General features: G+C 46.1%; 1 protein-coding gene across 3 annotated transcripts in view; it reads right to left on the minus strand.

Annotated features, from left to right (window-relative positions):
• The window catches only part of kremen1 (kringle containing transmembrane protein 1), a 53661-nt gene that overhangs the window by 12674 nt on the left and 28733 nt on the right, over positions 1-12254 (minus strand). For all 3 annotated transcript variants that reach the window (XM_024258030.2, XM_024258031.2, XM_024258032.2), the window contains exon 3: positions 8968-9059. In XM_024258030.2, the coding sequence (XP_024113798.1) occupies positions 8968-9059 (92 nt within the window). The remainder of the gene's footprint in view (positions 1-8967; positions 9060-12254) is intronic.

Here is a 12254-nt window from a genome sequence, read left to right on the forward strand (position 1 = left end):
TACTGCATCATTTAACCGTCCAGTTCCTCCACTGATGATGAAACACCACAGAGACGGGTCTGTGATCCCGTCCGGGACCGCCTCGTACCCACCAACCATCTAATAACAGGGAAGGAAACGGCGTCTCGGATGAACAGCTCGCCGCCTCTCAAGAGTCTCGACAGAACAATACAAGGAGGACATGAAAAATGGCCCAACACCGCATCGCCACCACCGAACAGGCCGTGTCCTCAGGAGAACCGGGACATTTCATCTTCTAACCAGATGAAAAGATGAACGGACACTTAGTGCCCTCACCCCTCCCGTAAGAGATAAGGACCCCCATCTATCATCAGATGCTTTCAGACGGACCGATTCTCATTGGTCTGCTGTGGAAACTTGTTCTGCTTTTGTGGAAGTTCACAGAAAATCAAGAAAGGAGCCGCCTTAAAGGGAGCCGCCTTAAAAGGAGTCGCCTTAAAAGGAGCCGCCTTAAAAGGAGTCGCCCTAAAAGGAGCAGCCTTAACGGGACCTGCCCTAGAAGGAGCCGCCTTAAGAGGAGTGGCCCTAAAAGGAGAAACCTTAAAGGGTGCCGCCCTAAAAGGAGCCGCCTTAAAAGGAGTCGCCTTAAGAGGAGTCGCCTTAAAAGTAGTCGCCTTAAAATGAGCCGCCCTAAAAGGAGCCGCCCTAAAAGGAGCAGCCTTAAAGGGACCTGCCCTAGAAGGAGCTGCCTTAAGAGGAGTGGCCCTAAAAGGAGAAACCTTAAAGGGAGCCGCCCTAAAAGGAGCCGCCTTAAAAGGAGTCGCCTTAAGAGGAGTCGCCTTAAAAGGAGCCGCCTTAAAAGGAGCCGCCTTAAGAGGAGTCGCCTTAAAAGGTCCCGCCTTAAAATCAGCTGCCTTGAAAGGAGCCGCCTTAAAATGAGCCACCTTAAAAGGAGTCGCCTTAAAAGGTCCCGCCTTAAAAGAAGCCGCCTTAAGAGGAGTCGGCTTAAAAGGTCTGGCCTTAAAATGAGCCACCTTAAAATGAGCCACCTTAAAAGGAGCGGCCCTAAAAGGAGCCGCATTAAGAGCAGTCGCCTTAAAAGGTCCCGCCTTAAAATGAGCCGCCTTAAGAGGAGTCGCCTCAAACGGAGCCACCTTAAGAGGAGTCGCCTGAAAAGGTCCCGCCTTAAAATGAGCTGCCTTAAAAGGAGCCGCCTTAAAATGAGCCACCTTAAAAGGAGCCGCCTTAAAAGGTCCCGCCTTAAAAGAAGCCGCCTTAAGAGGAGTCGGCTTAAAAGGTCTGGCCTTAAAATGAGCCACCTTAAAATGAGCCACCTTAAAAGGAGCGGCCCTAAAAGGAGCCGCATTAAGAGCAGTCGCCTTAAAAGGTCCCGCCTTAAAATGAGCCGCCTTAAGAGGAGTCGCCTCAAACGGAGCCACCTTAAGAGGAGTCGCCTGAAAAGGTCCCGCCTTAAAATGAGCTGCCTTAAAAGGAGCCGCCTTAAAATGAGCCACCTTAAAAGGAGCCGCCTTAAAAGGTCCCGCCTTAAAAGGCGCCGCCTTAAAAGGAGTCGCCTTAAAAGGTCCCGCCTTAAAAGGAGCCGCCTTAAGAGGAGTCGCCTTAAAAGGTCTGGCCTTAAAATGAGCCGCCTTAAAATGAGCCGCCTTAAAAGGAGCGGCCCTAAAAGGAGCCGCCTTAAGAGGAGTCGCCTTAAAAGGTCCCGCCTTAAAATGAGCCGCCTTAAAAGGAGCCGCCTTAAGAGGAGTCGCCTCAAAAGGAGTCGCCTTAAAAGGAGCCACCTTAAGAGGAGTCGCCTTAAAAGGTCCCGCCTTAAAATCAGCTGCCTTAAAAGGAGCCGCCTTAAAATAAGCCGCCTTAAAAGGAGCCGCCTTAAAAGGTCCCGCCTTAAAAGGCGCCGCCTTAAAAGGAGTCGCCTTAAAAGGTCCCGCCTTAAAAGGAGCCGCCTTAAGAGGAGTCGCCTTAAAAGGTCCCGCCTTAAAATGAGCCGCCTTAAAAGGAGCCGCCTTAAGAGGAGTCGCCTCAAAAGGAGTCGCCTTAAAAGGAGCCACCTTAAGAGGAGTCGCCTTAAAAGGTCCCGCCTTAAAATCAGCTGCCTTAAAAGGAGCCGCCTTAAAATAAGCCGCCTTAAAAGGAGCCGCCTTAAAAGGTCCCGCCTTAAAAGGCGCCGCCTTAAAAGGAGTCGCCTTAAAAGGTCCCGCCTTAAAAGGAGCCGCCTTAAGAGGAGTCGCCTTAAAAGGTCCCGCCTTAAAATGAGCCGCCTTAAAAGGAGCCGCCTTAAGAGGAGTTGCCTCAAAAGGAGTCGCCTTAAAAGGAGCCACCTTAAGAGGAGCCGCCTTAAAAGGAGCCGCCCTAAGAAGAGCCGCCTTAAAAGGAGCCACCTTAAATCCAACCTCCAGCCTGTTTCGCATTTTTTGTTATCAAAGTTACAGAAATCTTTATCCAGCCGACTCATCAAATCCACCCGGATTGTTTTCCTCTATGAATCTCTTCACAACACAAACACACAAACCGTCGACCAAATGTGTGATTGGTTCAATATTTGATTTTAAACTAGCACAGCCACAGTGTAAGTTTGGTTTATAATCTGACTCAGCCGGTTAGCAAACGGACATATTTCATATTTTGTTTTGTCATTTGCAGCATTTCTCGTTTTTTTCCATAAAACGTTTTTTCCATGATGTTAGCGTGATGAGTTTGCATGAAAGTGTTTTCGATCGGAATGTTGTGAAAATTGAATTGTTGGCTCAAGCTGAACAAAAGGATCTGACACACGAAATGACCATATTAGGAATGTGGGCGTGGTTAACAAAAACCTCTGTTACCGAGGAAACCCAAAATGTTACTTTTCCTAATCCTTCTGAGAATGACATGGATCTGTTTGGCATCCCCAGACGACCAAAAGAATAAAATGGTTGCTACGGGAACCTCCTCCAGTCCGGAGCAGCAGCAGACGCTCAAAACGTCTCTGGTCGACCTCCAAACGTTCTGAAGTACCAAAGAGAACGAGAGCACACAGTATCCAGTAAACATGACGTTGCCTCTACCTGCACAGAGGAATGTCACGTCTGGCTGGACGCCATGTGAAGTGGTTGGGCTGCTCACCTTCTTCCCTCCGTCTGCAGACGAACGCCAAACAATGGCGGGCTGCCGGCTCTCATCAGCCAACACAACGCCGTCCGGCCCGTAATCAATACCTTCAGTACCGTGATGGCCCAGGCTGACCCGGGATGTCCGGACGTCTCTTCATCTGCTCCTCATCTGGTATTTCCCCCGAGGACAGGTGTGGGCGGGGCCACGAGAGGTCAAGGGCCAAAGTAACCCGATACTGAGCATGCTCCGAGCTCTACCACCCACTCAGCAGGTAAATGCAGGTGAGAAAGGTGACGATGGAGCCTAAAGTTAATCTGAGGACTACAGATGTGTCAACAAATAAACCATTTTACATTTTTGCTAAATGGTTGTAACTAAACCGACTTTAATTAATGACTATTTTTTTCTTCCTTAACACATTTTTTTGGTTTTATTGGTTCTTTGATCTCCCAAAAAAAGAATCACTATGCTCAGGTTGGAGGTTGAATTCTTCAGCCGTTCCTTAAGTTTACCTCCAAATCTTGTGAATTAATCTGTTTATTCTCATGATCTCCCATTGGGGGACGACCGTCTCTCCTTCTGCGCTGAAGAACTTTAGGAGCATTTTGACGAGTGAATCTGCAGAACCACCACTTCAAAGTGCCTTCAGCAGCGCCATAAATCAGTCTTAATGAAGGCAATATCTCATCGCTGCATATTTCTGCTAATGTTCAGCAGTAAAACAGCCGCCCGAACACATGACTTTGTCTTAATGAGTTCAAGGTGTGGCGGCTTTGTCAGACGGACGCGGAGCTGCTGGGGTTTTTGTTCTGCAGTGACAGAGCTGCACAAACGCGGAAGGGTTCCTGGTACAGACTCGGTAAAGACTCGGTAAAGACTCAGTAAAGACTCGGTAAGGACTCGGTAAAGACTCAGTAAAGACTCGGTAAAGACTTGGTAAGGACTCAGTAAAGACTCAGTAAAGACTCGGTAAAGACTCGGTAAGGACTCGATAAAGACTCGGTAAAGACTCAGTAAGGACTCGGTAAGGACTCGGTAAGGACTCGGTAAAGACTCGCTAAAGACTCGGTAAAGACTTGGTAAAGACTCAGTAAGGACTCGGTAAAGACTCGGTAAAGACTCGGTAAGGACCGTCTGCGCTGGAAGAGACCCAGCTAAAGGAAACAGTAGATGTGAGCAGATTATTGTCCAACATCAGAGACCGGGTTTCTGGTTTGTCACAAGTCTACTCCAGTGGCTCCAAGTGGTGAAGCTTGCAGAACTCTGGTATAGACATATACTTCTGCTGTTTGCCTTGTTTCATATTTATTTATTTATCTTTTGCTCTGATTGATTTCTTGAATAAACAATTTCTAAATCCCAATCCAAAAGACTCGACTGTGGATTTGAACCTACAACCTTCCAGTCTCAGGACAGACACTCCACCACAAGGCCACTGAAGGGGTCATTCAGCAGGATTGCTGTACGTCTTAATGAAGAAGTTAAGAAGGCTGGATCTGTTGAGCCATCCTCTTTCCTGGACCGTCCCATTGTTGTGAGTGTGGTTAGTGTGTCTGGAAGTATTAGTGAGAATAATGGAAGTTCTCACACGCGACTGTCATACGGTGTCCTTACACTCTGGTCATCAGTGAGGTGTGAGTACTGACTGACCGTTACGTGTTGTAGACGTGCTCACTATGACCTGTCGCCCGCAGCACGCCCATAGATGAAAATGTGCATGAACATCTCCTCTCTGCGTAAGTCCAGCTGTGACAAAAGCTTTCCATGTGATTGGCTCACAGCCTCAGCTCGCAGGGCAGGAGGGCACGGCGGCACAACAAGTTTTTCTCGGTGATCCGCTGCTGACAGATGAACTTTCGGTGAGCCGATCAAAGCATCTTTGTCTACACAAACGCTTGAGGAGTTTCAGTCCGTCAGTCAAACGCCGGGCGTATTGTTGCTGCCTGTCAGCTCGGAGGAGCCGCGCCGAAATGTGTGGAACGCTCCGGGGAAGACGCAACCACACACTGTCACACAAACACAACAACACAAAGTGTGTGAAGGCCTGCTGACTTCATGAGAAAACTCTTCTGCATTTAATGGATATTGTTGACACGAAATAAGTTCTTCCTCTTGTAGAAAGTTTGACTTTTATTGATGATTCAGTCACAGCAGGTAGATGGTTGCTTGGTCTGACAGGTGTGAAAGCTCACCTGAACTCTGGTGCTGATCAAACAGGTGAACCTGAGTGATTTAAACTGAACTGAAGTCGTTCTTTCCTGATAAAAACGGCAGGAATTTTCTAGATTAAAGACAATCAGGAAAGATGGTTTCAGTCTTCAAATGAATCAAAGAAATGACCACTAATCAATTTGTTTTGCTTTTCGTAACTACAGATCAATTAGAATCGATCCATTACAACGTTTGCTGTTGCTGGAGCCTATCCCAGCTAAGTCAGGTCTACTGCCGCCCCCCCCCATCCAACGTTCAAAACTTTTGATTGACGGATTTCATCTAGTAGGGGTGTGGCCTTCCAACAAGCTCTCTCCTGATTGGTGAGAGTGGTTGCCATGGAAACGTCGACTCAGACCGACTCGGACCAATCACTGCTCACTGACGACGTCTGGCTGTGTCTGTATGGCAAAAAATGGCGACTAAATTGACCTCATTTGGTTGAACCATTTTCTATGGACGATGTCACACTTTGTCCAGTTCTCAGGTACAGTCGACGAACGTTAACAGTTAAAACGTTTTCAGTGGAGTAAAGACGAAGTGGAGAACGTTCATGTCTGCAGATCGCTGTGAACATGCAGCTCTCATGAAACGCTCACACCGCTCCTCCACGTCCAAACTCCTGCCTGAAGGAAGGGAACGTAAACAGTCCTCCTGCTGCCAGCAGGAGTGGCGTGACCCCTGACGCTCGGAGAGCTGTTGGCAGGTGAGCGCCGATCCTCCACCAACCGCCACACGAGGCGAAGACAAAACAAAAACTCAGCAAAATCCCCACATGGAGCTCTCTCCTGCACAGCTTTGCTTTCAGGGGCTTTCTCGCCAGCTGCGGAACGGCGACACAAAGAGAGAAGCGCTTTCCCACTTGGCCGCTGAATGGATGAACAAACAGCGCCAGAAGGTGAGGCTCCACGTGGCGATTGTGGTTTCACAATAGATGAGAAGTCCCTGCAGAGAGAAAGCGTCTCCGCTGCAGCAGCATGTGTTCAGGAAGCATTCCTCCTTCTCTCCTGTTTCAGGAGCGTTTCAGAGCTGAAACAGAACGGGAGGACATCAGGTAAGACGCCATCCGATACGGCCAGAGCTCTCAGAGAAGAGCCGGGATGGATTACACGCTTCACAGGAGCAGAGCTTCAACAACACACTGAACTAGAAACCGGCTGCAACAAAAGGTGGCCTGATTATCACCAAACAAAGAAGCTCCAGATCTCCTCCTTCCCTCCTGAGCTGCACAGGTTTGAATGAAGCTGAGAGAGGCGGCGGGTTCTCTGTATCAGCGGAGGTCTCTGCTCCCTAAATCCCGCTTATATACATACATATATATGTATGAAGCTGATCTGAATTAAAATACCACAAATGAATACGTCCAGCCCAGCCCCAGCAGACACTATCAGCCGGTCTGATGGATCCTGAGAGTTTGGTCGTCAGACTGTAGGATCCTTCTCAGACAGGATAATAGAGCCACAGCCAGAGGCTCGCTGATGCTCCTGAGGCTTAATGCAACAGGAGTCATCTCGGAGCTGCAGCTCTGCCACTCAAACGTCTGATTATAACGTCCACCTCGAGTTGGAGCACGTAACAACACATCTGTTCTGCAGATTTGATCTAAACAAGCACAACCACGCTGAGGAAGGTTGGAGCTCGTCTGCAGACGTCTCCTTTGAAGGACTTTCAGTTTGACTGATCCAAAAGTTCCTGTGAAATCTCCTCTAATTAACTAACAGAAGCGACAAAGCTGACATGCAAGTGAACCCTGCAGTGATTAAACAGTGTGAATGCAGACAGAGTGAAGGATTCCCTGTAGTGTATACAGAGAGAAACATCCATCAGAACAGACCAGGCAATCCAGAGACAAATAGAGCTGCTACGGTTAGTCCATCGCGACTAATTATTTTACTATTAATTGTTTTTTATGTCTCAAAACTACATTACGCTCTTTCATTGTCTGAGACCGTACGCCGCACTCTAGTGGTAAGTAAGGTGTGAGTCCTGGCTCCTTATTGACCGCACGTCTCATGTGAACAGCACCTCCGGGATCCTTCATCAGTCTGGAGGATTTGGGGGCGGAGTTAAAAAAGGAAAACTCTGTCCGACACGCCTGCGTCCCACCTACTCCCCCTGTGTTGTACAGCTGTTGACTACAACCTGTCGCCCGCAGCACACCCATAGAAAAAGTGAACAGTGCTGTACAACATTCACACTACAGCGATTCACTTTTTCTTTATTCCTTTATTTTTATTATTATTATTCTGTACGTTTTTGGACGTTTAGCTCTTCAGCTCTTTTTATGTTAGCTTGTTGGACTGTTTAGGCCGTTACTGAGGATTTCTGGGTTTTTGGGGTTTAGCTTATATTTTAGCTAGCAGGCTTAAACAGGCTAGCTGTTTTGGCTAATTCTGACTTTTTTTCAGTTTTTTAGGCTAATATGACGTTTTGCTAATATTTTAGCAAACTTTCAGCTTCAGTATTTTCAGGTAACTGGTGACTTACATTCAGATCACAGCATTCACACTATTATCGCAGGTGATGTTATATATCTAGTCTTTAAAATGTTATTTTTGTCTGTGAAGATTACAGAAAATAACTATTTAAATCCGTCAATGTGTAGCTTTCCAGAAAGACGTAAATGTTTATGTTTAGGTTCTGAATGTTAGACGTTTTCTATTAGCCCACAAAGCGACCCCATCAGAGGAGAAGACAGTTATGTGGCCCTCAGAAGAAGTTTGGGGACCCCTGGTCTACAGGTTTCATCATTTTTCTGTGTCCTCCTGAGGACGGTTGGGACTAAAACTTTAGTTTAAATGTTCTAAAATAAAATGTAAAACAATCGTTCTCACATGTTTTTAAAAGTTACTTTTTTATTAGGATCCCCATTAGGTAACGGACAAAAATGGGTAAAATGGTTAATGGTTAAAAACCCAGAATCATCAAACAGATGAAATGTTGGGAGAAACCTCCAGACTTTACATACATGTCATTAATGTCACAAAAACATGTCAGAACTAAAGTGAAACCTCATGAGTTCCACTGTAAGGCCTTAGCTTCATGAAAGTCTGATCCTCTGTAGATCTGATCTTCTGTAGATCTGATCTTCTGTAGATCTGATCCTCTGACAATCTGATCTTCTGTAGATCCGATCTTCTGCAGGTAACTGGGCCGCAACAATAAAGTCAACCTTCAGTCAGAATCCAGGGCAAAGGAGCTGGAGAGACTGGAGCCAGATCACACGACGGAGTGGAATGTTCCTCATGACTGAAGATGAAAGCCGTATTTACTTTATTGGTGGTTTTTATCAGATCTGGGTGGTAGTGGAAAGAATGCAACAACAGGTCTGAGCTGATACTCTTTGGACCGTACTGAACTAAAGAAACGGAGGAAGGAACGCAGCTCTGCAGGACGTTTTAGAGCCCCTCACCTGAGGTCACCAGAGATGCTAAAGGCTGAAGGTCTGGAGGTCTCAGAGCTGCAGACTAACTGAACCAAACATCCATCCATAATGGGTGGATGCACTGAATGAGTTGCATCAAAAGCGTGTCCAAACAAGCCGTGGAACTCATCAGCGCGAGACACTGAGTGACAGCTCGCACTAACGTCAGAGCAGGTCCAGGCACGGCAGGAGAACCACCGACGGCAGGCAATTAGGGACATTTTTCTGATGCTAACAGCTCTGGAGGTCGGCTGTCTTACTCTGACATGTTGGGATGTCGCAGTACTTCCAGTAGATCCCGTCCTCGTGGTCGGCGATGTAGCACCACGGCTGAACGTCTCCGTCAGGATTCCTGCGCAGGAGAAACAGGCACAAAGGTCACGTTAGAAACACTTTGTCTTTAAAATCAACACTTTTGTCCTTGAAGGATTTGGTGATTCAGAGTTTGGTTCACTCTTTCACTTCCTTAGATGAACGTTTGGTTCTCGTCTGACATGTTTGGGTCGGCCGATCGCTTTCATCCTTCCTTCAATCCTGAACGATCTGAAGTTTCTGCATCTGCATCACCTGCTGCATCGTGGGACCAGCAGGACCTTATTTATTCCTCTCAATCTTCTGTCACTTGACATTTCTGAGCCTGTTTTTCTACAATATGAATGAAGCTGGATCCATCCATCATTCATCCATCCATCATCCATCCATCCATCATCCATCCATCATCCATCCATCCATCATCCATCCATCATACATCCATTGTCCATCCATCATCCATCAAACATCTATCCATCATCCATCCATCCATCCATCCATCATCCATCCATCCATCCATCATCCATCCATCAAATATCCATCCATCTATCAATCATCCATCCATCAATAATCCATCCATCCATCATCCATCCATCATACATCCATCATCCATCCATCTATCATCCATCCATCCATCATCCATCCACTGTTTAAAGAAAGACATTTATTCCAGTGTAGTCCATTTATAGTAATTAATCGGTTGAGACAATGACAGTTTAAAAGTGCTTTTCTATCCTTCATTTTAAAACAGTAATTTGTTGTGGTAAAATGTATGACTAAAAGTGAATTAAAAGTTCATCAATCAGTGACTGAAAGCAAGAAATTATAAATAATGAATTTGCAGTTTGATCAAACCTCATAAAAACAAGGATATGTAATTATTAAAAATGTTCAAATAGTTAAAAACAGAATAATAAATATACATCACATGACCACAGTACTAGTCTAAAAACATCCATCACAGAGTTCAGATTTCAATATTTAACTTTTTTAAAGCCACATTTAGAACATTTATTCCAGTTGGACAAACTGTCGTGGAGGTTGATCTGGATGTGTGTGTGGTGGTGGGCACGCCGTCCCTCTTGAATTGTTCCACGGCATTCCCAGACCAACGGAGACGCCGTCTTTCCAGCTCCGCTTCAGGCTCTTCTCCCAGCTAAATGCCCCTCACCAGGAAGGGTTTGGTTTGGAAACTAATTATTTTTTGTTAATTTCTCCGGCAGGAATTCATCACTCGATCAGTGAAAGTTCCACCTCTACGTGTTCAGGTTGTCTAACAACAGAAATCGCTCTTAGATTCTACATTTGACGAAGAAATCAGAATGAATTTGCAGAATCAGGAATGGTTGTTTGAACTGTGACGTGTTCAGCAGGTGAGCAGTGATGTGGATCCATCAGAGAATGAAGAGCGCTCTTCAGAAACAGACCTCAGGGGTCAGAAACAGACCAGGGGTCAGAAACAGACCTCAGGGGTCAGATCAGACCTCAGTGTCTGTAAACACGCAGGATCTGCAGCTTCTGTCCTCCACTCACAGAATCATACAGATCTGTTTGTGCCGCCGGATCATGTCTGGAGCCTGAAAGCTAATCGGACACGGATCCACAGACAGCTCAGTGACTCCTCATGGAAACCAGTCGTGCTGGGCGGCGGAGCTTGTTGGTCCCGCCTCCTCCGTGGCGCTCAGGAGGCCGGCGATGCCCGCGAGCTAAAGAGCAGAACAAACGGCGGGCTGGAGGTCAGGGGGGAGGCGGTCTTTGTTCTGGGCCAGACACAGACGGCCGGCGGGGTCCAGCCTTTGTGTGGGGCTTTTGAACATCATCCATGCACTTCTACCCTCATCATCAGACCCGCAGGCTCCTCTGAGCTTCTTCTTCTACTGTCATGAACGCGACGAGGAGCCGGACGGAAGAGACGCCTGAAAGCTTCGTGTCTCCGGGGAAACGGTAAATCTGGAGCCTTGAAGCTCCGGAGAATCAGCACACACTGTTTATCTGAGGGAGGCAGGTTTATGTGTTCAGTACTTCAGACACTAAATATGAAAAAGACGATTAAAACTACAATGTCCACTCTGATCACATTTTAAATCTTAAGACAACAGTGGTCTTCTGGGACATAGTTTCTGCAGAGCGGCAGGAGTTCATCAGAAACTCACCTCCGAGTTGTGGGTGGGACTGTTGACCCAGAGCAAGCCCACCCCCCTTCCCCTTCCTCTTCCTGAGAGCTTAAAGCAGGGAGCTTATGGCTCCGCCCACCGTTTTTAAATCACAATCACGATTTTTTCATCTGTTCCTGATTCACAACAGCTTGAATAAAGAAATATTCAGAAATGTAATTTCAATCTTGATTTTTTTAAATCCACATCCATGATGAGAAAAGCTGGAACCGACATCAGAGCAGATCAGAGCACAGAGGTCTGGCTGGTTCATGCGGGACGTTTTATTTTGAAAATTCTCTTAAATGAGAGTTTCTTGGTGGGTCTTAAGGTGGAACATCATCAGATGTAATCGTAAGCTGCAGATGTCTCTCTTCATTGTATCCTCTTGTTTTTGTCTTATTTGAATGTAAATTTGAAGGGAATTTTTGACACAATTTCCTGAGAATTCAACACCAAACTGAAACCAAATCCATTAAGAGGCTTTTTGGGGTCGTGGAGGACGGAGCTGTCTTTGCATTTCAGGTGATATCGAGCTTTAACAGAAAGATGTCCTCCGTCTCAGTCACAGTACTTGTAGGATACCAGGAGGAAATCAGGAATTCACTCAAAACGACAAATAGAGCTGCAACAAACGATGATTGTAATCATCGACTGATCTCAGATTATTTTATTAGTCGACTAATCAGGTCATGTGGAAAGTGGATGTAAAGAACACATCTTAGCCATCATTAGCCTTAAACTAAATAAAAATAGAGACAATTAAGAAGTTAGTTTATTAAACTTATAATGAATCGTGCAGCTTCTGTCCCTCATTACTTTCTGGGATTAAAACAAGATTAAATCAAATGAGAGAGATCAGGAATATACCTTCCATCAAACCCATTTTGACAGGTGCTCCGCCCCTCAAGATGACGTAACAATTTAATATCAGTTTTATATATAAAGGGTCAAAGGTCACCTGTCAAAATGAGTTTGATGGATAGTATATTCCTGATCTCTCTAATGAGGTCGGCATCTAGGAACTATTTTTCATTAAAGATAAAGTTTTGGTCTCACTGACTCTTGAGAATGTCTCCTGCTGT

The sequence above is a fragment of the Oryzias melastigma genome, linkage group LG9, assembly GCF_002922805.2.
Source record: "Oryzias melastigma strain HK-1 linkage group LG9, ASM292280v2, whole genome shotgun sequence".
NCBI lineage: Eukaryota > Metazoa > Chordata > Actinopteri > Beloniformes > Adrianichthyidae > Oryzias > Oryzias melastigma.